We start from the raw sequence: 26,489 nt of genomic DNA, 5'->3' as shown, positions 1-26,489 counted from the left end.
TCATTATATAACTTTAGACGCCAGGCAGAAACATTCCTCAGGCCTTGGGCTGACGGACATCTAATGCTCTTTTAAATGTGTTTGTGGAAGGGGGGTTATTGTTTTGTTTTCTGTTTTGACTATTTATTTGTGCATGTTTCCCAAACTGACCCTGTTTCATTTATTTATTATATTTACTTACTGCCCTTCATCAAAAGATCTCAAAGCAGTTCACATGATAAAAACATGAGGTAAAATAAATGAAACAGAGTCAGTTTGGAAAACATGAAGGGGAAGGAGGGGGGGAACTGTCCCTCTGACAGGGCCCCTGGGGCCCCTCCTGGTCCTCCACATGGCTTATTTAACAGCTTTCTTTACATAAAAATATAAAAAGAGAAGAAATCCAAAGCAGCCCATACTGCATAAAATCTTCAGGGAAACTTTTAGAATTCAGTAACTGAAGAAAAGAAGCCTTCTAAATGGAAAAGGTTTTCCATGCTTCCTCAGTGTCCCTGACGTTGGGCAGTTGGACTTCCTGAGCAGTGAGTTCTGCGAGGCCAGAGGTGCCACCACAGAGAAAACACACCAGGCAATACAGCTAAACTCACAAAATATGCCACTGAATGCATTATCAAGCAGTTCTCTCTTACCTGTTTGCCCATGGGCTCAGGGTTGGTGACTGTTGTACTGAAGAACCCATCCCACTCTAATCTTCCATACAAGCCAGCCCAGTGGTTGTGCCGGTTCCCCGTGTGGGGCAGACACCAGGGGATCAGGGTGTTGAACTGCCGGTCCGCAGGGTCACATGGCTTGCCTAGGAAGGATGACAGAGTTCAGACAACCTTCCACTGAATGTGTGGACAAAGGGGGACAACAACCCTTTAACACAAGAATCTGAATTACACCACAAGCCTCAGAATAAAACTGCAAGGGGCCATGGCCTGTAACATCCTAGAAAAGCCACCGTCTCTGTTTTGTAATTCGAAATACCGTTTCATTACCATTCCTTTAAAAGGGTATTTAAAACTGTCACAAAATCCTGAGGTCTACTGTCAAAGGAATTCACTGCAATTGCCAATCAACTGATAAGCACTTACAGTGACCTCACTTGAAAGCACTGCTGGGATTGCACCTTCAAAGGGATTTGTGTACCCACTGCCCAGCCATCTGTTGGCCCCAGCAAGCCTCTTTTAAACTTCGAAGGAAGTGGTTTGAATGCAAACCTTTTGCAGGAGGAAGCCAGTCCATTTGCAGAAGTGGTTAGGATCCTAACCACTTTCTCTAAACGGAGAAAGCGACCCCTCTTGGCTGCACTAGGGAGACCCCAATGAAAAACTCAGTTCCAGTGGGGGTCCCTGTCAGGGTCAATAAGCTAATTGACACGGACAGAGAACAGACCCACCTGCCAACTGCACCTGCTCCACACAGATCACACAGATCCATTTGTAGAGCAGCCGGGGGCTGCTTGTATGGAATGACTCTGTGGACTAATTTGGGTGGAGCATTGGTTCCAATTAGGTCCATGGTTCGGAGGTTTCCCACAGCTGCCCTGGTAAAATGCCATTTGCCTTGTGGGCCTGGGGCTTACTCATGGACTACAAAGAATATTCCCTGGTAGCTTAGAAATGCAGGCCCACAAACCTAGGTCAGGAAAGATCTGTAGCTTTGGGGAGGGGAGAGCAAGGGGTTGTTACCCCCCCCACCCCCCCTCGCAACTATTTCACTGTTCCTGCCACTAAATTCCAGTTAGGCACAATGTGAAGATCCAATTTAGACATAAAATCTATCTATCTATCGGTGGCCTGTACCAAAATAGAGTGGCAGAGTTTGCTTATTAACTTGTAACAACTCACACTTCCTTCACAATCTCATAAATACACCTATATTCCAGTTTCAATTACAGTACGGTCGTGTATACTCAATCTGCCCCCACACAAGTACCCTTACCTTTCAGAGCCTGTTCGTTGACCACGTTCCTTACCACGCAAGCAAGGTGGAGAGCTTTGAAGCTCAGCACACATTCTGGCATGGTCTTACAAGAACTTGCGGGGCCGTCTGAGTTCCCAGTAGAGAATCCTAGAGCCCATGTGCTAAGCGGGACTTGCCTGATAAGCAAGGCGGAGAGATTCAAAGCTCTTTCTCCATCAGGAAAAGCCAGTACATAAAGAGCTTTGAAGCTCTCCACCTTGTGCAATTTCAATTGGCTGGCTTTCAACCAAATTGTGCGTAAGATGCAATGTACTATACAGCTATTCTAAGGTTTTAATCATTTATAAGTTAACCATTTTCAATTAGTTCTCAGCCCTGGTTATTAACATTTCAGGTAACAGACCCAACAAAGACCCTGAAGCACTGAATCCATTAGGGATGAGAAGACCATCTAAAGGACTGAAGACTAAAAGAACCATCCTCTGGTGACTTGTGGCAACAGTTCTCCTTCAGCATCCCGTACCTTCAGCGCAAGAGCAGACCCCCCGGAGGGCTCCTGTGCTGCTGCGCCCATTTTTCTTCTCATGGTGTGTGTAGCGCAGCTTGCGGGTGGTGGTGCCATCGGAGAGACGCACTTCAATGTTGGGCAGATCACGCCAGTCTGAGCCTGGGGCCAGAGGAATGTGTCTCATCCGAGCAGCCACCAGTGCACTCATATCCTAGGAAGACAAAGTCAAGAGTTCATCCCCTGCGCTTCAGCAGCATCAGCTTCCCAGTCAGAATCCATTAGGGCCACTGCTTACACCTCCGTATAAAAGGGACTACTCGAGACTCCTCAGTGGCCCAAAGGGCACAATGGTGAGGAGGGGGCCACACAGCACAGCTGCTTGGGTCCTTTTCTCCAGCAGCACAAGGGGAAGGACTGCAGCTCAGTGGCAGAGGGTCTGCTTTGCATGCAGAAGGTCCCAGGTCCAATCCCCAATGGCATCTCCAGGCAGCGCTGGAAGAGAAGGCTGCCAATCGGAAACAATGCTAGATGGATCAAAGGTCCAACTCTGCATGAGGCAGTTTCCCATGTTCAAATTGTGTGGAAGCCGAAGGACTTTGCTTCAGAAATCAGAATGCAGCTATCAAGAGAGCCTTCTTCCTAGGAAGCTCTGGACCTCAATACAGTGCATTCCACCCCATCACCAGATAACCATAGTAAGAAAAAGTGCTTCACCTTGCATATATGATCCCTGAGGATGGGCTGATACTGAGAGCCTCGAATTTGCCTCTGGAACCAAGATTGTGGCTCCCCATTGTAGGAGATTTCAAGTGCTGATGCCCCATTCCTGATTTCAGGAAGGTCAGACATGGTGTCCCGGACTGTGATGGTTCGGAATGGGCCTGAATAGGTCCTAGAGAACAGCAGAAGAAGGTGCTTTACAGATCAACTCCTGCCTGGGCCTTCCCCTACTCGGGGGGGGGGCATGGCCCCACTCATACCAGGAAGCATGCTTCATTAGCAGGCTTTGGCTAATTGCTTCCACTGACAAATAAAAAGCCTTACTTGAGAAGAGTAGTTATTCCCAACGTTAAAAAATAAGTTTCAGAAAACAGCTTCAAGATTATGGCTGCTGGCCAGAATAAGGGAAGGGGGCGAAAACTTTTTGCTGCAGGGCTCTTGGGAGCTTTTCCTGCCCTCTTTACGTATGTTGGACCCTGGTGGAAGGCATTCTGCACTCAGTGAACAGGGCTCAAAGCACAAGTGGAGGGGGCTCAGATAAATCTGTCCCTTGTCATGTGAGAATCAGCTCAAACATGCATCCAAAATGTGAATGAGAAACCTGACATATGTAAAAAAGAGGCTTATCTGCAAACAGTGGTGATCTTGCAATGAAACTGTGCAGTTTGGATAAGGTACTAAAAATAATCAGTGTGATTCTAGACATGCTGATGCTGAAGAAAGTTTAGGAGCATAGCCTTAAGTCCAACAATGGATGGCAGAGAAGAGCCTTTGTCAGGGGATCCTTGAAAGCTGAACTCTAGCCAGGTTCTGTTTTTTTGTCTTTAAAGGCACCCCAAACATACATGCACACACCATGAAACTGCCAACAGTTAAGTTTGAAAGACAGCCATTACCTTGTGATATTGCTAACAAACTTCTTATCGTCCACCACCACACTGAGCTGGCAGGCTCGGGGAGCAAAGACATGCAGAGGTTCAGGGAACATGGGAAGCTTCTCTCCTGGGGCTGCAGCCAGCACAATCGCTCTCCTGCGTGTTTGGGCCACACCATACTGACCAGCCTGGAAGGGAGGAAGATTAAAACACACACGTTAATGCTGAGGAAGAACAAAAGCTGCAAACTTGCCTAAAAACTTGTCGTTTTGAATTTATTGCCTTGCCTTGCATTATTCAATCAAGTTTGCCACAATCTACAGCTAGCACCAGTTCACCACCTGAAAACAATTCCAATCTAAAAAAGCATCTACCCTAGCTTGGAGTTCCGTATCTGGTGGTAACCCTCCAGATTCTGGAGGGCCACACAGGTTTCCCACCTGTGCTCTAAACTCTCTTCAAAACTATTGATGCAACCCAAGAATTGGCATACTGGGGGTTGGGGGGAGGGAGTGAGGGAGGGAGCTCAGCAAAACCACCTAACAGCTCTCACTTTTCATGGCATTCTGGTTCGACTCCGGATCTAAGAGGAATCTTTCTCCTGAGAACCTGCAGAGGACACACTCACTGTGACACGTCCCCTGCTCTGACAGAGAGGCTGCCCAACTAACATACCTGCAGAACCCCAAAAGTGCACTGGTATCCCATCCGGACAAGGCAGCGCAGGGTGAGCTTTAACACCATTGAGCGCTTGAAGGAGACAAAGTTCCTCACATTCTCAAGCAGGAAGAACCTCGGCCTGTAGTAGTCACAGTAGCTGGAGAACAAGAAGGGTCATAGGGGTTCAGTTGTGGGCTCTTTTCCCCTCTCCAACAGCAGACAGGTTTCCTCAGCAACACTAGGATATGGGGGCAAGTCCCAGCCCAACCACCTCACCCACTCTCCCAGTACAGCCTCAGGTCTTACAAGGGTTCCGGCCACTGAGGGACAGAACATTCACCCATTCCATGCATACTTATTCATAAAGTGAACACACTGCAGTAAGGAGTAACAATAAAAGCATTTTATGGTGCTCTGGGGCATTCAAAGCGCTTCAAGCATACCTTACACACATACCTTACCTAAGGTGGTTTGATAAGATTCCTGTATTGGAGGGCCATTGGATGAGAGAGTGGCTTGCCTTAGCAAATCCATAGCAGAAATGAAATTCAAACTGGGACCTTCCCAGTTCAAAGCAGAGTCTCACCACTATGTCACATTGGCTTAAAACGGGTGTGTACTCTGCTTCTCCCTTGATCAGAGCACGGATGAGGGATCCTAAAATGAAATTATTGCGCAGCTTCTCTCGGCCTCCCACAAATCTACCTGTGATCTCAAATTCCCAAGCCACCTTTCATTTGTTCTTGAGGAAAGCTTCCCCTTACACAAGGTGTACAGTGGGTGCATTTCAAAGTTCAGGCTGTAATTGTGCAAATTTGAACAAACTGCATAATTTCTCTTCATTTTAATGGAAACAATAATTCAGGTTTTTCTAGTTATGTGAAGGGGGAAGGAGATACCGTATTTTTCGCTCTATAACACGCACCCAACCATAACACGCACATAGTTTTTAGAGGAGGAAAATCTGTAGGCATGCCACCCATAGGCATTCCCTCCATAACACGCACAGACATTTCCCCTTACATTTTAGGAGGAAAAAAGTGAGTGTTATGGTGCAAAAAATATGGTATGTAGGGCACTGAAGCCATCCAGTCACTGGAAATGCTGGTAACAGGAGCAAGGAACCTGTGGCCCTCCCCTCCAGGTGTTGCTGGACTACACCTCCCATCATCCCTGATCACAGGCCATGCTGACTGGGGTTGTTGGGAGTGGGAGTCCAACACCATGGGGGGGGGCAGGGTCTTCACCCACACTACCTGCTTTGGTTTCATTTACACTTGCAAGGCCTAGAAATGTGCCTCCTCACCTTCACCTCCAGCTTTAAAAAAAAGAATACACAGAGAGTTTCCAGGAAAGCTGAACTCTGTAGTCACTGTCACGGTCCATGTTCTATCCTGTGGAACTACAACATATACACAACCCTGATTCAGCTTTTTAGAATGGTCTACACTGACTGGCGGGATGCGGGTGGCACTGTGGGTTAAACCACAGAGCCTAGGACTTGCCGATCAGAAGGTCGGCGGTTCGAATCCCCGTGACGGGGTGAGCTCCCGTTGTTCAGTCCCTGCTACTGCCAACGTAGCAGTTCGAAAGCACGTCAAAGTGCAAGTAGATAAATAGGTACCACTCCGGCAGGAAGGTAAACGGTGTTTCCATGCGCTGCTCTGGTTCGCCAGAAGCGGCTTAGTCATGCTGGCCACATGACCCAGAAGCTGTACGTCAGCTCCCTTGGCCAATAAAGCAAGATGAGCGCCGCAATCCCAGAGTCGTTCACGACTGGACCTAATGGTCAGGGGTCCCTTTACCTTTACCCTGACTGGCAATGGCTCCCTAGGGTTTCAGATTGGGTGGGGGGACATTCCCAGTCTACCTGGAGGCATTGGGGACTGAACCTACAATCTTCTGCATTTGAAGCATGTGATCTACTGCTGAGTAATAGTTTCCCCCTAGAACTTATATTGCTGATTAAGCCACTGTCAACCTGAGGAAGGAGACCACCAGAGAGTTCTTGAACTTTGAATAGGTGCGCGAATTGAAGCGGTTCATCCCACTGAAGCCTTGGCAAGGTGGTCCACCGCACAGCATCTCCACGTCTCCCTTTTGTGGCAGCTTCTGACCCAAGGAGTTGGTCTTCTCCCCAGACATGACCAGCTTGAGCAGGACATTGCAGTCCTCCGTGAACACTGTGGTGCCAGGATTGTTCAGGCGGAAGGCCTGTGCTGCTGGTTCCCACATCTCGATGGCCCACAGAGTCTCTGAGACTTCTGCCATTGGGAAAAGAAACCAAAAGAGGAAAAAGAGCTTTACACTGCACGCCTCACTTCCAAAGCCGGGTGGCAGGGTACAAAATCCCCCCCACCTCCCGGCAAACAAAACTGAATCTACCACTGGCTCCATCATCTTGGCTGCTAATCCTGCACTTCCTAGCCTTCCAATGGCTTTTTTAAATGGCCTTGCCTGCTTGGTGGAACCCTTCTGACAAGCCTCCACAGCCAGAGAAGACATCCAGGCTGCGCAACTTTGATGGCTTAATCTCAGCAGTTTCAATTTCACTCTGCTCCGTTGCTCCTGAAGATTTCACTTTGCTTTTACCTGTGTCAAAAACAGAACAAAACTGGGGTGAGAGGGTGTTCAAAACTGGGTCATAGCAAGACAGCTACACAGCTGGCACTCTGATCCCACAGGGTCAGGACAGGACTTGGATTTTAAGACCCCCTTAAGAGCAGTTTCAGAAAGTGATACACTGCAATGCAAGGGAGATTTTCAAGAAGTATAAGAGGCTTTTGAAGGCCACCTGCTCTCTTTCCATAGGGAGCTAGGACACTGTACCTTCACCTCCCTCCCCACCATGCAAAAGGCGGGGGGGGGCCTCTCGTGGTTTTCCTTTATTTTATTCATGCATGCAAATGTACTGAGAGGAGGAATGAAGAGGCAGAGTTTGGGCAGCAGAACAAAAGGGAATGGGCGCCCTACTTTAAGCTACGAGGGGAGGGATGCTATCTTTTAAAAATGACCCCTGCTGCAGTGAATGCTGCAGCGAAGAAATTTGCTACTTGCAGGAAGCTTTTCATGCAGGGGAGCATCAAAAAGAAGATCCCTCCCTGCATTCTGAAGTGCAACAGCCCATTCTACAACCCAGAAACTCTGCCTCCTCATTCCTCCCCTCATTACATTTGCATGCGTATCCAGCTTCCCTGGATAACTTACAGACATTTGAGTAGCCCATCTAGTTCACCATCCTCTTCTCAGTGGCCAACCAGATGCCTCTGGGTAGCCCACAATGAAAGCCTCTATTGCCCATTCGCTGGGTGGACTTGGGGCTTTCCCACATGATCAGATATGGGCCCCCAACTACATTTCCCTTTTAGGGTGTTATTATCCCTCGGAGACAGTAGTGCTATTTCTTAGACAAGCTGCTGGAATATTTGGCAACTGGTGGGAGGGAGAGCGGGAGCCTACTGTGAGTGGCCCCCCCACCCTTCAGAAAACCCCGCTATAGATTAGGCTTTCGTGCAGTTATGCAAAATGAGAGTAAGGAACGGGGTGTCCTGTGTGTTCATTTAACAATACATTAAAAGAACACAGGAAACTGCTTTCAGCCACTGGGACTGGAAATAACTCTCCAGAGTTCCTACCACTGGATCTAACCCTGGTGTCTGCAAAACTAGGACTGAAATATATCGCGCTAGAGTCGTCCCAGATGCTTGAGGACAGAGCTGCTCCCCTCAGCAGGCAAGGGGGGGGGGGTTGGTTCCATGCCCTCTTTGTGCCTCCACATGGATTAGCACAATAATGCAAGCCATCAGTTATGAGAAATGGGTGAAATTCAATGCTAGTCCTACTCCAAGTACACCTAACAAAATTAACAAACATAATTAAGTTAGGTTCATTAATTTAAATGAGTCTACTCAGAGTAGGACTTGGTTGAACTCCACCCAACGTTGTAGTGTCTGATATGAGTTGCTAAAATCATTTTTCTGTCTGCAGAATTACTGGATTAATTCGGAATTTTGATTCTCTCCCCTTACCCCCAGCCTGCCTCCCTGCAGGGCAGCATTTACACAGCCTTCCTTTCTACTTCCAAAGGTCTGAGGGAAGAATTCAGCACTCTTCAGCCTTCCATGTGGAACAATCCCCTGCTCTTGTCCCCTGTTTTTGAGGTTATCCTGACCCCCCACGAGGGGAAGGGGGAAGTCTTTGCACAGCCTGCACTGGCAGGACTCATTAGTCGAATCCCGCCCTGAGAGTGGGCTGGGCTCAAACACCAGTCTGACGGAGGAGGCAGTTATGTACTGATTAAGCACCCACCTTTCCCTTTCCCTTTCCCTTTCCCTTTATTTCCAGAGCTACGGGCATGATATGGTGGGTCTTCAAAGCTTTTCGTTTTTGCATTATATGCCTAGAAAACAAAAACATAAATAAAAATAAACTTAACATTAAACATTTTGGCCTTCAAGCTAGCCCAGACCAAGCACAAAACTTTTCTGAAAGTTCCTTGGGCTCCCAAGTACATAGCTGGGACACATGGACAGAGTGGAAAATTAATACTTTCATCCAAAGGCTCCAGCCCACCATAAAACAGCTGCCTCAGGTAGTGGATTCTGGATGCCAGGCAGCAGCCCCGCCTGACCCAAGGGGCGCATCCTACTAAGGGCTTCTCCTGCCCAGGTCTCTCCTTATCATAAATGGGGCTTACACGGGGGAAACGTGCCAGTGAACTGGTCTTCATGTTCATTAGTGCATGTTTGGGGGGGGGGATGGATTTTGCATCTCTGACCCCAAAATGCCGTGAGCCACTAAGGGCTTTAGCAGCCTTTGGCTACCAGCTGGCATGTAGAGAATGCATCAATGCCTGCACAAGTCAAACTGTGCCATGGGAAAGGTCACCTCTAGGAAGTAGAAGCGATCAGAGCCACTGGCAGAATAGTCCTGGATGTTTTCTGTCAAATCTTCCCCATACACCACCGTGCAGCGGCCCTGCACATCTCTGAACTCGACGGTGGCCTCTTCATCGCTCCAGTATAGTAAATTGATGTCTGCATGGTAGCTGGCTTTCACGGACTTATGGGTGTTCTCTGGCCTGGAAAAACAGCAGCACAGAGAAGTATTTTCTTCTGGGAAGAGAGCAGGCCCAAACAACAAAACATGCAACATGAAATAAATGATGCTTCCTCAGCCATGTCGCTTTCAGAGGTTTTTTTCCCGTTGCCCTGGTATTTGAAGGCAGTCTTACCCTGCCTTCAGTTCTGCCATCCACATTTTGTCTGGGTGTTGATTTGGTCACTTCACTCCTCTGTCCCAAGTGCATGGAACCCGTGTCCCTTCAGATGCTCTTAGGACTACAACTTCCATAATCCTACCTGGCCACTGGCCATGCCGATGGGGCTGAGACTGAAGGGAGTTGGGCATTCCCTGCACTGCTTTTTCTTCCATTATTTGTTGTCCGCCCCATAAAATAAATAGAAACACTGAACACACTGGATATTGGGTTACAAACACTTGTACTATTAAATTCTGTTTGATGACCAAGCTCTCAAATATTGAATATTGGTGTTTTTCATTTTAATGTACTCAGTAAGGAGCCAAGCTAGAAATGATGGAGCAGCCACATGTGACCAATCATGTCTCTGTCTTCTGCATGAATAAAGCAGGGTAGGCAGAAGAGTATTTTTCTTGATCAATGGTTTCAAGAAGCTAAACAGGCCCACAAGCCCAGCTCCAATACTAGGAATGAGTCAGGCTGAGAGAAAGGTTGTTGTACTTCTAATTGTGCTTTGAAAACATGTTTATTCTGGAAGGCCTCCAATGACTCATTTTTGCATATGCAGATTTGATCTTAGGCAGTTTCGGATTTTACTGTATTGACTTTATAGTAATATCTGTAAGCGGCCATGAGATATTTACTTTTGAGAATGGGGTAGCAGACACTCCACCCACATGCTGCTTTTTACATGAACAAAATGTACCTGTTCACATCATAGCTTAGTGTAGGCCTAACTTTTGCCATTTCAGATGTTTCTCAATGTTGGTTCAGCTACTTTATCTTAGAAGGCACTTTAGAACTATGTATTTTACTTGCTACTGCTGTTTTTTAAAAAATAATTTTTATTAAAGATTTTCATGAACTACAAAACAGCTGCACTTAAGAGTTCAAAAATAAAGGTTTTACTTAAATTGGCTAACACTGGTCTCTTCCACCCTTCCACCTTCAGTTCAAACACTTTGCAGAAATACATTTCGGTGTTTTCTTCTCTGGTGTGCCAGCCAGTCATTTTTCTAAGTTGAGGATTTCTCCCTCAGTCCCATGCTGCCCGTGTACATCTTCCTTAGTCACCATTTTGTTACCAGGATGCAGGGACTTCCCACAGGACACCTGCCTCCTGACATCTATCAACACCATCACCATAACCAATCGCCATGTAAAAAATCCTCAAGCCTTCTTCCAACCATTTGTTCTCTCAAAACTTCCTTTATGAGGTCTGCTCCCTACGTCTCATCTCCAAAAGGGTTAGTGTGTTAGAAGACCTGGGTTCAAATCTTCACTCTACCATGAAGCTCACTGGGTGACCTTGGGTCAGTCACTCACTCTCAACCTCATCTACCTCACAGGGTTTTGTGACGATAAAAGTGGGACGATAACCATGTATGCCACCTTGAGCTCCTTGGAGGAAAAGTGGGCTGTAGAAGGAAGGAAGGAAGGAAGGAAGGAAGGAAGGAAGGAAGGACCCCTCTTTATAACTGTAAGCTGCCCACTCTTTGCTAGTCCTCAATAAAGACTACTCTACACTCCACTATGTAGGGCACATACATCCTGACCCCACTGACCTGCTATACAGCGGAGGAGGAGGAGGGAGCCTAAGTAGAAGAGACACCAAGTGTGTCCACGTTATTGACGCAAACAGAGGATTCCCCCCCCCCCCCGCTAACAGCAGCTTCAATGAGCAGGAATTTTCATCAAGACCACAATAAGGGGGAAAGAGCTAAGCTGCTCCTCCCCGCCTGCTGCAATCCTCATTAGCAACTGATCTTAGCGTTTTTAAAAATAACACGTTAAAATACAAAGATGCTGGGAAGATAGAGCTGACACAGGAAAAAATCACCAGGTCTGGCAGACAATACAAGACTGATATTACACACCAGAGAAGGGCTTCAACATCCGGAGCAGCAGGCACAGCAGGAGCTGCTGCTTCGCAAGTAAAGCCAAAAGCTATGTCATCTGAAGAGTTATTGGCTCAAGCACTTGGCAAGATTGATGCATCTTTGGAAAAATTAGCTAAACAGGTTGCAGAGACAAATAAACAAGTAGCTGAGGCCTCAGCAAAAATTGATTTGAACACTACAAGTATTAATGAACTGGGAAAGAAGGTAAACTCTAATACACAGTCCATCGAAAAACTATTGGAGGAATCGGCCTCAACTCGAAAGTTAGCAGAGGAAGCTAAGGAAATTGCAACCGTCGTTCAAGAAAAGATACCACCGGTATATAAGAAATTAGAAGAACACGACCTGACACTGTCTATGATAGAATTACAAAGAAAGGAGAGAAATTTAAGAATCAGAGGAGTACCTGAAAATGAGAAAGACAATCTGGTAGACTTCCTTACAAAGGAACTAACAGATTTTTGGCAACAGGACCTGGGGAAAGAAGAATTCAAGATAGTGAGTGCATTGAGACTTGGCAAAGGACAAGGAAAGAATAAAGCAAGAGATTGTTTGATCACCTTAAGAACAAAAGAAGAAAGAGATAAAATTTTAAATTTGCACTATCAAAGAACTCTGGAAATTGAAGATACATTTGTGGAGATCTTTAAGGATATACCTAAACATATCTTGGATGTAAGGGCCTATTACAGAGATATGGTTGTTCTACTGAGAAGAAATAGAATACTCTTCAGGTGGGAATTTCCCCAAGGTTTGTCTTTCAAATACAGAGGAAAGAAAATAAGAATAAGGACAGTAAATGATAAAGACAAGTTCTTGAAAGATCACGAGGAGGACCTACAGAAGGAAGCGGAGTCTGGCGAGGAGCCATACGCATCAGGAAAAGGAATTCTAGACATAGCAAACTTATCATTTGGACTCCCTGGCCCAGGGAAAGACAAACCACCGACAGAAGAAGAACAACAACTTGGTGCAGTTGGAGGGAAAACTAAGTAATTTACCATGTCGCTGCAACTTTTAAGTTGGAATTGTAATGGACTTAACTCCCCTCGAAAGAGAAAAGGTGTTTTTCATATTTTAAGAAAAGAACAATTGGACTTGATATGTTTACAGGAAACACATGTAATGAGGCTTCACAGCAAAATACTTATCAACAAGAGATTGGGACAAGAGTTTATTTCGTCTGACGAGGTCAAAAAGAGAGGAGTGGTGATATACGCAAAGGAGAAACTTTTACCGAAATTAATTTTCAAAGATGAACAAGGAAGATATTTGGCAATTGAAATTCAACTTCAAGGAGAGAAATTTTTGATTGTAGGGGTGTATGCACCAAACGAGGGGAAATCTGAATTTTTTAAGAAGTTGCACGAGACCCTTTTGGACTATATGGACTATAATATAATCCTGATGGGGGATATGAATGGAGTCGTATCTACAAACATGGACAAGGCACAAAAACAGGTAGTCACCAAAGATGGTAGGCTACCAAAAACTTTCTTTGAAATGACTGACAATATGGACTTGATTGACATCTGGAGAACTAAGAACCCCCTGGGGAGAGAGGGGACTTTTTTCTCTGAAGCCAAGATGACATGGACTAGAATTGACCAAATTTGGATTACTAGAGGAATGGCACCAAAGATAAAAAAAGTGGAAATCTGCCCCAAAAATTGCTCTGACCATAATGCCGTAAAGATGGAGATGAAGCAAACAACAACCGGCACCTTTAGATAGAGGATGAATGACACCCTATTTAGAGATGAAGAAGTATATAAGAAGGCCCAAAAAACTTTGAAAGACTATTTTGAAATAAATATGTCAACAAATGTTGAAAGAAGAGTAATCTGGGATGCAAGTAAAGCTGTGATGAGAGGGTTCTTGATACAACAGAATGCAATAAAGAAGAGAAGTTGAAATGAGAAAAAAGATAAAATTTTGGAGAAAATAAAAGAAGGGGAGAAAAAATTGAGAGTAAAGCCAAAGTCGCAGGAGATTTTGAGAGAAATAAAACTTTATCAAGTACAATATATGGAATTGATGAATCAGGAAATAGAATGGAAAATTAAACAAATGAGACAAAAGACATTTGAATCAGCGAATAAATGTGGGAAATTATTGGCTTGGCAATTGAAAAAAAGACAAAAATTAAATACCATCACAAATTTGGAAGTAGAAGGAAAAGACATACATAATCCAAATGAGATTAGAAATTGCTTCCAGAAGTACTTCAAACAACTATATGCACAAGGGCCACAGAATGAAATGGACATTGATTGTTTTTTGAAAACAAATGGATTACAAAAAATCTCACAAGAAAGCAAACTAATGTTGAATTGCAAAATATCTGACCAGGAGATAGAAGGTGCCATTCAAAATATGCAACTAGGCAAGTCTCCAGGACCGGATGGGCTGACTTCCAGATATTATAGATCTTTGAAAGAGTGGTTATTACAACCTTTGAAGGAAGTCTGCAATGAAATTTTGGAAGGAAAAAGGGCACCAGAATCGTGGAAAGAGGTTTATATTACACTAATACCGAAAACGGAAACTGAAAAGAATCAACTTAAGAACTACCGTCCCATATCCTTATTAAATGTGGATTACAAAATTTTTGCTGACATTTTGGCTAAGAGACTGAGAAAAGTATTGATTGAAGAGATTCATAAGGACCAAGCGGGCTTTCTACCGGGAAGACATTTATCTGATAATTTGAGGAACATAATTGACATTTTGGAAAAGTTAGAAGTGAATATAAATACCAAAGCAGTCCTGATATTTGTGGATGCGGAGAAAGCTTTTGACAATATTTCTTGGAGTTTTATGAAAAAGAACTTACAGGGTATGGGGGTAGGCCAAGGTTTTGAGAATGGTATAGGTGCAATATATTCTGAACAAAAGGCTAAATTAATTGTAAATAATGTGGTTACGGAACAATTTAAGATAGAGAAAGGGACACGACAAGGGTGCCCAATTTCCCCATTGCTTTTTATATCGGTCCTGGAGGTCCTGCTGAACATGATTAGAAGGGACCGGTTGGTTAAAGGTATACAGGTCGGAGCTAAACAGTATAAACTGAGAGCATTTGCAGATGACCTAGTTTTGACATTACAGGAGCCAGAATCTAGTACCAAAAGAGTTTTAGAACTAATTCAAGAATTTAAACTTTATTATGCCAGACTTTAAACTTTATTATGAATCAGCAGCGTTCTGCTGGCTGAAAGACTGGCTGCTTATTGAGAACACAGACATTTTGGATTTAGAAGATTTTAACAACGTTTTTGGGTGGCATGCATATTTGTGGTATGACAAGGTCAAAGCACATAAAGCATTTAAAAATCACATTGTTAGGAAAGCTTTGTTTAACGTTTGGATTAGATATAAGGATTTATTGGAAAATAAAACCCCAAGGTGGTTGTCGCCAATGGAAGCGAAAGCTCAGAAAAAGCTCAATATGGAGGCCAAATGGCCGAAATATTGGGAGATTTTGGAACAAGAAGGAGATAGATGGAAACTGCAGAGTTTTGAGAAACTAAAAAACAAAGTGCAAGACTGGCTTCATTACTTTCAGATAATGGAGGCTTATAATTTGGACAAGAAAATTGGCTTCCAGGTGGAAAAATCTAAATTAGAAACAGAACTGTTAGAACCCAAAACTAAGATTTTGTCAAAAATGTATAACTTGCTGTTGAAATGGAACACTCAGGATGAGACAGTTAAATCTGCTATGATTAAATGGGCACAAGATGTTGGACATAACATTATGTTTGCTGACTGGGAACAGTTGTGGACCACTGGGATGAAATTTACGGCATGTAATGCCTTAAGACAAAATATTATGAAAATGATATACAGGTGGTACATGACCCCAGTCAAGCTTGCAAAAATTTACCATTTGCCCAATAATAAATGTTGGAAATGTAAAGAAAATGAAGGTACATTTTTTCACCTTTGGTGGACGTGCCCTAGGATTAAGGCTTTCTGGGAAATGATTTATAATGAATTGAAAAAGGTATTTAAATATACCTCCGTGAAGAAACCAGAGGCCTTTCTCTTGGGCATGGTCGGCCAATTGGTGTTAAAAAAGGATAGAACTTTCTTTATGTACGCTACAACAGCAGCAAGAATACTCATCGCAAAGTATTGGAAGACGCAAGATTTACCCACTCTGGAAGAATGGCAGATGAAGTTGATTGACTTTATGGGATTGGCAGAAATGACTGGCAGAATCCGCGACCAGGGAGAAGAGTCGGCAGAAGAAGAATGGAAGAAATTCAAGGACTATTTACAGAAATACTGCAATACTAATGAATGTTGAATGATGTTGGATTGAAATTAAGTGGTTTCTAGCTGTAATGGTATAAAAGAATATGAGAAAATGGTTTTTTTTTATATAAGTAAAAGTTTAAGCCACAATAATTTAAGATGTTGGATAGAAAATAAGGTGTTTTTTAGCTGTAATGCTATGAAATAAGGATTTGCTGGACAAATAATTTGAACTGGAATACAAGAAGGGGAGGTATGAGGAGGTCAGGGAAATATGTTACTGAAAAATAAGTCGTGAACTTTATGTGTTTTTATTATTTTTTCTTTTTACTTTTTTCTCTTTGTTTGTATAAAATGGAAAACTCTAATAAATATCTTATTTAAAAAAAATAAAAATACAAAGATGCTTTTGGTCGTGGCCATTTGGTCCTGAATCCAAACATTGCTCCTTCTCCTGAACAGCAAGTTACCAGGATCATCTATCTTTGTTTTGCTTTGCGGGGGGAAAGGTTACCTCATGGGCAATCCTGAATGCAAGGTCTTTGCGCCCAGGAAGACACGAAGTTCCCCATTTAGGGATATGCATATGGAAGATGCCTTCTGTATCCCCAATTCACAAATGAAGTTTATTTTTCCATCTTGCTGGTAAAGCCATCCTGGTTGCTGTTTACCTGTAAAGTTTGTATACACGCAGCTTGATTTCGGCTTCGTTGGGCCTGCCGTTGCTGCGAATATTGCAGTAGATTGCCTTGATTCGGCCGATGCGATACGGCTCAGGTGCATCCTGGTTGCTGCCTTTGATATATTCAGAATACTTGCGGTAATGCTCAGGATGCAGTTCCTCGTCTACTGCCTCCTTTTTCTGCCGCTTGATAGGGCTGGCAAGCCTCAGGCTGGGGAGAGGAGAGAAAATGGGAATGAAATAAAAACCAGGGCAATCAATGAGCGACACAAAGTCAAAGTTTCTGCAAATAGGAGGAGAGTGACTTCAAACTGGTATAAGTGTGGGCAGACAAATGGGCACAAAATTTTGTGGCCTGCACAATAATTATCGTTGATTGGTTTGCAAGGCTGTGCTGAGGACTCTTGACTGATCAATAATATTTAGAAGGCTGCCCTGAAGATCTGCAATGTAATTGCATTTCTTTCTTAATTCTTTAACTCCCACAACTGTATCCCACGAGTTTCCTTCCCTTTTAGTGACCCTTTTCTTCTACTGTTGATGTTTAAATGACGTTTTAAGATGTGATATTCTGAAAAATAAACATTTTTAAATGCGTTGGGCTGGTATGAATCAATTTGGATTTTTGATTCCTGCATTATCAACAAAGGAGCCAGCCCTATACTAAGCAATCCCTTCTCTTGCTCCACCCAGAAGCCAGTTCAAAGACCAACCTGAACAGGAAGGCATCTGGAAGGAGGAAGACTCCATCTCCCACCCGATACTGCACTCCATTTTTCACTGCCATGCTGTAGAACATCTTCCCTTCCAACTCCTCCTGGGGCTCCAAGACTTTGGGGATTTCCTTCTGCCTCACCTCGTCCAAACTTGCGCAGCTCATGCAGAACCTGGGAGGAAAGCAGATGGATACTTGGATTAGATTGAGTGGCGTGGGGTAGACACCAACAAACCCTCACCTTCTAGCGCTAGATTAATGGGACAACGGAAACAGTTTGGAGCATCCAAACCAATGCCATAAAGTTCTATCGCACCTAAGGCTACACATCCATGCCTTCTACCCCACTTTCAATATTTTCCAGCTACACCTCCCCTGCCAAAGCCTTCTAGTCTGGTGCACTAACTTGTATTTGTTGTCTTCAGGAGGCAGAGTCTTTGGCGGAGTCTCAAACCTGGCATACTCTTGATCATACCACATTTGGTAGAAATATGTTCTGCCATCATCTTCCACCATTTTGATCTCTGTATCAAGCCCTCCCTATGGGAAGAAGATTTTGGAAGTTGAGGGGTGGGGAGGAGAGAGATGAAAGCAAGCAGATTATCTAAGCAGAACAAGAATGGCCACTATGATTTCAGCATGTGCACATGCACCCAAACACACGCAGAAGCCACAAAAGCCCAAGTTCAGTTTGTCTGAGGAATTCCTGGCTGCAGGATGTTCTGAATGGCAACACATGGACCAGATACAAAAAGAAAATGTGCTGCAATAGTTATGGTGGGGGAGAGATGAGTCATGCCCAAGGTGTCCCTATGAAGCTGGAAGTAAAAATAAAATAAGAAATGCCACAACAGATGCTGGCAGAAGCGGAAAGAAAAATGTTTGGGGGTGGGACAACCTATGCTTCAAGACCACCTTGCAAGGAGACTGCACATAAAGTCACAGCTCCTACTGGAATTATCAGGTGACTTGATCCTTCCAGTGTCTTAGAAAAAGCTGGTGCTTTGCCTGGCCCAGACCCCTGACATGGGGCCCTCCTGCAGCCAGCAGCCTAATCTGACTAGGGTGGGAACCTCTTTACAACCTTACCCTATATATGCCCACCCTACTGCTTCATCTGCAGAACTGGCACTTTTACAAATGCCACAGGATGTTCATTTGGCACTTGCAGGAAACTGCTGTTTCCGCAGGGAAGAATCTATGCCCTTGAACTCCCTGCCCTTTGACATTAGGCAGCCACTTGGGCTGCATTCTTTTTGGCACCGGCTAAAGCCTTTTGTGTTTAGTTAGACAAGCCTGTGAAGATATGCAAATGTGACATTTTAGCATGCGGTTTTCTTTTAAAATGCTTATTTTGTACTTGCTGATATTACTTATATCTTGTAATTTTCTTTTGGCTAGTTTGTATTTAAGTCTGATTCTTACTGATACAGTGGTACCTCAGGTTAAGTACTTAATTCGTTCCGGAGGTCCATTCTTAACCTGAAACTGATCTTAACCTGAAGCACCACTTTAGCTAATGGGGCCACCCGCTGCGCTGCCAGAGCATGATTTCTGTTCTCATCCTGAAGGAAAGTTCTTAACCTGAGGTAATATTTCTGGGTTAGCGGAGTCTGTAACCTGAAGCGTATATAACCTGAAGCGTATGTAACCTTAGGTACATACCACTGTAATTTGAATGTATGTTTTATTTTATATACACTGCTTAGGGACTGTTTTAGAATTAAGAATGATACCAATTCCACTAAATATAAAGTGTGTGTATGTGTGTGTGTGTGTGTGTGTGTGTGTATACACATACACCCCCCACCCCTTACAGTTACCTAACTTCTTCCTATGTTACTCCTCATGAGCAGGCAAAGGCAGCTCTGGCATGGTGCTGTGACCAACCTAAGTAGCTGCCATGGGCCGCTGCAGTGCTGCCTCCCAAAAGCTGGAGCCAGGCGTAAGATAAGAACAAAACATAGTGGAGAACTGTGAGCATATTAGCCTGGCCCCTCATCTCCAGAGGGAGACAATGGTGCCATCCTTCCATCTAAGCTGCCAGAGCAGTGGAATTCCTCAACTTACCTCTAGGGACCAGTTCTCTGAGGGAGCCTTGTAAAGGACATTGACTTTGCCGTGAATGTAAGTCAGCTGCATGTCTTCGCACTCGTCCACCAAGAAAAGTTCCAGCGGATCAGAGGTTGCTCCCAGAACGGTGTCAGTGCCACGGCAAAACCAGTGGGCATGGAACATCGGCCCAGTGCTGGCGTCTTCCCACATGGCAGTGACTCTGGGAGAAGGAACAAAAATGAGCTTCAAATTGGAAACCAAGGCAAAGACATCAAACCCCCCCCTCGGAAAAAGATGTTTTGTCTGAAGCGCTCCCAGAAAAGGTGGCCTAGCTGAGAATGCATCAAAAAACATGTGGGGCAGGCAAGAGGACTTTACCTACAGCTCTGTGCAAGTCCAAGGGTTAGAAAGGCTCCAAAGAAAATCAGCAATCCTTATGAACTCTGTAAGTAGGCCAGTAGACCCCTTTATACTGAAGACTGGGGGGTGGGGGGAGAACTAAGGCTGGGAGAGAGCAGACTGCATAGGGCCACTTGAAAAGTTTACAGCTGAGGCCGTCTTTCAACCTAGGGCAGGGGTGTCAAACTAAACTTCATCGGGGGCTGCATCAGCAGTTTGGTCACCCTCAAAGGGCCGGTTGTATCTATAGGACTCAATATGCGCTCAATATAAAAACAAGTGGAGGTTTCCTGAATGCATGTAAAGTGGAGGTTTCCTGTGTAGAACGGCCGGCACCGCTAGAGGGCAGACGTTCTCTGGCTTGTAGGCTGCCGTGCATGCGCTGAAGAGGCGGCTTTCTTGTGTCAAAAAAAAAAAAAGCGAGAATAAAAGGTGAAGGCTGGCGGCCGGCAGCGGCTAGACGGGCCACATAACGAGGTCTGGCGGGCCGGATTCGGCCCGCGGACCTTGTGTTTAACACCCGTGACCTAGGGCTTCCTAGTTCACAGCTCAGCCCCCTAACCAGGACATTGCAACAAGCAGCAGTGCGCTCAGAATAATTCATACCGGTAAATGCAATCCCCCTTCCACGGCTTCTCTCTTTCTAACATGCTTGGTAATAAAATACATACATATTGTATACAGCCTTATAGGCAACTTGCCACTATCCCTAAATACAGTTTCTGGGTAGCCTTTGTCCAAGTTACACAACAGGACGGAAGGTTGAGTCCAAGCCCAGCCCCTACACCACCAACATGACAGCACACCTTGCCAAGTAAAGAGGTTTTGTGGGGTCATCCGGGCTGACAGAGACACAGTCACCAATTTGCAGGGCCTCTGAATCAATGCACACTTTCTGGTAGAAATCCTTTTTGCCGTCAATCTGCAGACAGAAAGAGGGTGGTGTCAATGAGACGGCAAGAGGAGAAAAGCACCAGTGCTGGGGTCTTGAAGACTACATAAGCACACTGACACCCACCTTGCTTGCTGTCATCACATCTCAGAGCTCCCTCTGCCTTGGCAGAAGGGATTAGAGCAGTCGTTCCCAATCAGCTAATTACTGAGGACCCCCTATTTTTCAAGCCATGGACCCCCTACTTCTGAATATTTTGATAACTCTATGGAAATTTTGAACAAAATGTGGGGTACTTCCTAAAAAGCAAAGGATTTTCAGTATACTAAAACCAGACTAGGGCTGAGCAATATCTGGCTTTCAACATCATGATATATCAGCAGCTAAACATCATGATATTCTGCTATATCAAGATGTCTGAAATTGGAGATGAGGCGTGGGGATCAGATGGGTGAGGGGAGGAGAGGAAGTGGAGTCCCCTCCACCACATGGTTTGAGTGGGAGGGGGTGGGGGTGCTGCTGCTTTCCTGCTGAGAAAAGCTGCTCTGCCTGAGTGCCAGGGGAAGGTAGTGCCACGGTGCCTTGGAGTGAGGGTGACCAGCTGCCCTGTTCTCCGTCAGCGTGAGGAGAAGGCAGCACCTGGCAATCAGCTGCCCTGTTTTCCCTCAGCGTGAGCAAAAGCAGCGTTATCAGCTGAGATCATCGTGCAATATTGGTGGTGCCTTGAAACTGGCTGCCCTGCTCTCCCCTGTGCAAGGAGCAATATATTACTGTGTATTGCTGGGTCAAAATCATTATCACGGTGTGATTTCAAAACTGCCTTTGGCCAATATATTGAAAAATCGCACAGCGCTAAAACTGAACATAACATTTGTGATATTGCCATGCAAAAATGACAAAAATTTAGTTGGGGGCAGGCAAGGGATGGGGCCACGGACCTGCTGGATGCATTCCATAGACCCCCAGGGGTCCCTGGACCCCTAATTGGTAACCACTGGATTAGAGGATGTTGCCTGGCCACAACTGCACCAGGAACCAAAGCATCTGGCTGGCAGTGTGTAGAACTGCTGCCTTCTTTAGGTCTCTGCATAGCTTGGATTTAATTTCTTTTCATTTTCTGCTAAGCATGTCTCAAACTCTCATGGTTGCAAAAAAGAAATTGTTTCAGCTTCCTTTAATTAGTTTGTGCTTTAATGTTTTTTGTTTCTGAACTGTCTAGAGAATGATTGTTATGGGTTGGTTGGTTGGTTGGAGACCGTGATGAGATACGCTAGGCATTTTCCAATATTATCTAAAAGATGTGACATTCATCACATGGAAGATGGAGCAAGCTTGTTTTCTCCTGCTCTGTAAGGTAGGACTTGAACCAATGGCTTCAAGTTGCAAGAAAGAAACTCTGGCTAAATATCAGGAAGAAAGAACTTTCTGACAGTAAGAGCTGTTTGACTGTGGAACGGACTCTCCTTCCTTGGAGGTTTTTAGGCAGAGGTTGACTGGCATCTGCATTGCAGGGGTTGGAGTAGATGATCCCTGGGATCCCTCCCAACTCTCTAATTTTATGATTCTATTTAAAAAATGTAGTATTTTTTTAAAAAGACAAAAGATGTGTCTAAACCACAAATGACAGGGCACCCAGGAATATCAGGCCCATAATGTGGACACCTACTGACTGGGCATCTAGCAATGCACCACAACATTGTTTTACACCAGGGTTAGCCAATGTGGGGCACAAGGAGAAGGGGACGACAGAGGATGAGATGGCTGGACAGTGTTATAGAAGCAAGCAACGTGAATTTGACGAAACTCCAGGAGTGCCTGGCGTGCTCTGGTCCATGGGGTCACAAAGAGTCTGACACGACTAAATGACTAAACGACAACAGCAGCCAACATGGTACCCTCCAGCTGTTGCGGGTGTCCATCACCCTTTAGCCCCAGCTAGCATGGCTTATTGTCAGGGATAATGGAAGATTTAGTCCCGCAACATCTGGAGTGCAACCTGCTGGGTATCCCCAAATGACACAGTGAAGTGCAATACACAACAAGAATGCAAAGGTTGAACTCCAGGGATCTCTGCATCCCCACCCCCCAAACTTGGATGTGAGACACCAAGCTAATCCCTTTTCCAACTGCTTGAACTGCCTTTTCCTGGGCAGGCATTATACCTTGACAGGCTCTCCCACCCAGGAAATTCGGCTCTTGCTTTGCTTCTTCTTCCTTCCTTGCAGCATTTTTTTGGGCGAGGGCACTTCAGGGAGGTTATCATCCACTTCCTCATCTTCATCAGCTTCTTTTACGGCCAGATTGGGACATCTAAAACCAATTTTTTAAAAAATACAATGTGCAGCTGAGAAATGGAGGCCTAATTTGGCACAGACATGCACACACACTCCCCTCCCCGCAAACCCCTCAATTCGGCAATGTGTTCATTTTGCAAGCAGATTTCTCAACTGAGATATTATACCAACAGTACAAACATGTTTTGTTTTACATAATCCTGGCTAATTTAGTTTGCCTGAATCATCTCATTTCTACAGTGCTTTACAATACTTTGACACTGAGCAGCATTAAATCCAGTCCTTATTGCTGCAGAGAAGAGTTTGAAGATGGGACTAACGATGCAATTGCTCAGAGACAGAAAGCAAGGCAATTAAAAAAAATCCTCAACTGTTCAATTCACATTGATTCTAAATCCATATAGCCATGTCAGGATTCAACAGTTCCTCACATATCTTGACCAGAGATGTGATAAGTTGTGTGGTGGGTGGTTTATTTCAATAAGAGTAGTAACACAATTATGTGCATTATATAAACCTGAGTGCATGTATAAGTTTTCAACTGTTGGGTCGGCAAAAATGGACACAGGTGGATGAATCTCTTGCCCAAGCTTGCAGTCCTTCAAGGCGGAGGTCATAATTACCTTCTCATTATGCAGGCCTGTTTTGACTTCCCAGTGCCACCAAACTTAATCATATCCTGGCAAGCTTTGCATTTGCCACACTCTGGCTGCTGGCAAACCTGGAAAGAGAAAAAAAGGAAGGAAGGAAGGAAGGAGCCGAGACAACATATGCATATGGCCCAACACCTGCCAGGAGACAAGTATCCAAACAAGGGTAGTTCACAAGGAAACTGTGGATGGGTAAGCAGAATGGGCAGGTGTATCCCAAACCAAGATAGGCTCCACTGTGAAGAAGACTCAGCAAACTCTTAGGAAACAGTAAGATGCTGACCCAGCTTCCATTGGTGGCAATTCCTAACAGGCCTCTAAACAAAGCAGTCTCTAAAACAAATCACAGCCTTTAAATAACATAAAGGACGGTAGCCCAGGAAAGGGAGGGAACTACCCATGATAAATGTTTTGGACTACAACTCCCATGAGCCCCAGCCAATTCCATGGGAGCTACAGTGCAAAATATCTGGAGTGTGCTAGGTTGGCAAAGGCTACGAGAGAGAGACAGACAGACAGAGACAGAGAGACGGAATGAATTTGGGGGAAATGTTAAGAAGTTTGACTTCTTCCCTTAAACCTTATATACAGTTTTCCCATGGCAGCCTGCCTTGTAACCCTTGTTACTATCATTTCACACCAGGAGGATAAAAACATTCATATTTCCTTAAGACTTTTAAGAATTACTGGGGTTTTTTAAATTTGGGCTTTTTTTTAACAGTACACTTGAGTGGATTGCTACTGCTTAAGTTCGTTGTGTAAGGATATATGCTTAATTTTATTTCTCTCCACCCTCTGCCAATGTAGCTTTTGCTGTTTTTCACTAGTTTGTTAACCATCTCAGGAATGTGCAGGATAGAAATTGTGCAAATGAGTTCTGAAAATACGGGTCATATTAAATAGGGTTGCCACCCATCCCTTAAAAAATGGGATTGTCTTGTTTTTGGGGCACAGTGTCCCCTGTCCCGTCTGGCACCCTATTTGTCCCATTTTTGAAGTCATAAAAACAAAATTGGCATTTGTGAGCTCACCCAAACTTGCTTGTCTCATGCAACCAGAATTGCTAGGTGCTCAGGAAACTGAGCCCTCCCTCCCTTCCAAAACCAGCTAATTGGCGCTCCAGGGTGGCCAACAGTGGAGCAGCAGCCTTTTCAAAGGGGAGAGAAAGAGTGTGGTTGTCGGAGGCAAGGAGGCAGCCTATGGCTGAACCTGAGTGTTTTGTTTAGTTTTGCTTGCAAGATGAAGCACATGGCCAGGCATTTGGGGAAGGGGGCTTTCTTCGTTTTGATCCACTACCTTTTTAATATAACAATTCTGTCCCAGAAGCAGCAGCTCTGGAGCATCTGCATACGAGTGATCACTGATCAGGTGTCCTCTATTAATCCTGCCAATTAATTATTTTTGAAAGATGCTTCCCGCACCCTTCTCACACATCGAACTAAATGCATATTTTAATGATGGCACATGCCACCTACAATTATCAGAACTGGTTGCAGGTTTTTAAAAAGCCATTTTTTCAGTACTTCTTAGATCCCTGTATTGCAGACCAACCTTGTTACTCCTGATATAAAAATGCAGGGGGACTGGCAAAATCAGTAGAACTTATAGTGACTTTCTTCTAGGGCTGGGCAAATACTGAAACTCGAAATGGTGACCTGCTCAGGGAAGCCATTCCTGTCTGTTTAAATAGGCAGGAATGGGTTGGCCCAAGAAATTTTGCTACCTGAAAAAGAACAGTGGTCTAGCAATCAATCCTTCTTTCCAGAGGACTCTGGGGATTATATCTCTGGGAGAGCAATAGGGGGTCTCAAAACAAACAAGGATTCTTTGGAGGACGGAAAGAAGAAACAGTTCTGACAAGGGAAGATTGGCAATTAAAATTAATGGAATATGCAGAAATGGTGAAACTCACCAGAAGAATAAAAAATCAAGACAAGAGACTTTTAAAAACAGACTGGGGAAATATTATTGAGTATTTGTAAACAAATTAAAACATTTGCAGGACTGATATAAGCACGTGCAGTAAGAGACAATTAAGGGGGAAATCAGGAAAAATTTGTAAATATATTTGAATAAGATATACTGTCATAAAAAGATGAAATAAAGAACCACAGAAAGGAGGGGAGGGAAGTCAAAGGGAAGAAAGATTTTGTTTTTCTTGTTAAGATGTTTGTGAAAGCTGAAAATGGAAAATAAAATGATTTTTAAACAGGATTCTTTGTGGAACTCCACAACTGTTAGTGGCTTTAAATGATGCTTTAGTTAAGATTTCTGCATTGCAGGGGGTTGGACTAGATGACCCTTGGGGTCCCTTCCAACCCTACAATTCTATGTCTCTATGAATTCTTTTAAAAATGCTTCAGGTATGTGACAAGAAGCCTCTAGTGGTAGGATGAACTTGTCTGACTAGGATGTGTGTGTGTGTGTGTGTGTGTGTGTGTGTGTGTGAACTGGCACATGGGACGTTGGAGGCAAAGCTCTGTTAGGAAGAGAAACAAAACTGTTGCTATCTCCAGCTCTTTCTTTCTTTCTTTGGCTGGGTTTCCACATTTACCATTCTTCTCACAGACAGAAATTCAGTGGTTGGGGAGGATGTGAGTCATTGAAATTAATGTGCATTGCTAACTTAGATCCATAAATTTCCTTGGGTCCACTCTATGAGTATGACCAGCACGGCAAACAATCCACTGTAATGGATTGCTTTGAA

At 44.4% G+C, this 26,489-nt stretch overlaps 1 protein-coding gene across 4 annotated transcripts in view; it reads right to left on the bottom strand.

The window, feature by feature from the left end:
• Nucleotides 1-26,489, bottom strand: part of DNMT1 (DNA methyltransferase 1) — a 69,704-nt gene that overhangs the window by 5,375 nt on the left and 37,840 nt on the right. For 2 of the 4 annotated variants that reach the window (XM_053372011.1, XM_053372013.1), the window contains exons 16-31: nt 23,756-23,853; nt 23,001-23,148; nt 20,753-20,868; nt 19,563-19,767; nt 17,899-18,032; nt 17,491-17,664; nt 16,767-16,988; nt 9,559-9,751; nt 8,980-9,070; nt 7,129-7,263; nt 6,653-6,935; nt 4,687-4,828; nt 4,033-4,199; nt 3,131-3,308; nt 2,432-2,627; nt 630-793 (exon numbers count right to left, since the gene is read on the bottom strand). In XM_053372011.1, coding sequence (XP_053227986.1) covers nt 630-793; nt 2,432-2,627; nt 3,131-3,308; nt 4,033-4,199; nt 4,687-4,828; nt 6,653-6,935; nt 7,129-7,263; nt 8,980-9,070; nt 9,559-9,751; nt 16,767-16,988; nt 17,491-17,664; nt 17,899-18,032; nt 19,563-19,767; nt 20,753-20,868; nt 23,001-23,148; nt 23,756-23,853 — 2,646 coding nt within the window. Of the gene's footprint in view, nt 1-629; nt 794-2,431; nt 2,628-3,130; nt 3,309-4,032; nt 4,200-4,686; nt 4,829-6,652; nt 6,936-7,128; nt 7,264-8,979; nt 9,071-9,558; nt 9,752-16,766; nt 16,989-17,490; nt 17,665-17,898; nt 18,033-19,562; nt 19,768-20,752; nt 20,869-23,000; nt 23,149-23,755; nt 23,854-26,489 lie in introns of those variants that run through there. The other 2 variants (XM_053372012.1, XM_053372014.1) reach the window with 2 other exon arrangements.

This window comes from Podarcis raffonei, chromosome 17 (genome assembly GCF_027172205.1).
Source record: "Podarcis raffonei isolate rPodRaf1 chromosome 17, rPodRaf1.pri, whole genome shotgun sequence".
NCBI lineage: Eukaryota > Metazoa > Chordata > Lepidosauria > Squamata > Lacertidae > Podarcis > Podarcis raffonei.
This window is presented reverse-complemented; position numbering and strand designations above follow the sequence as displayed.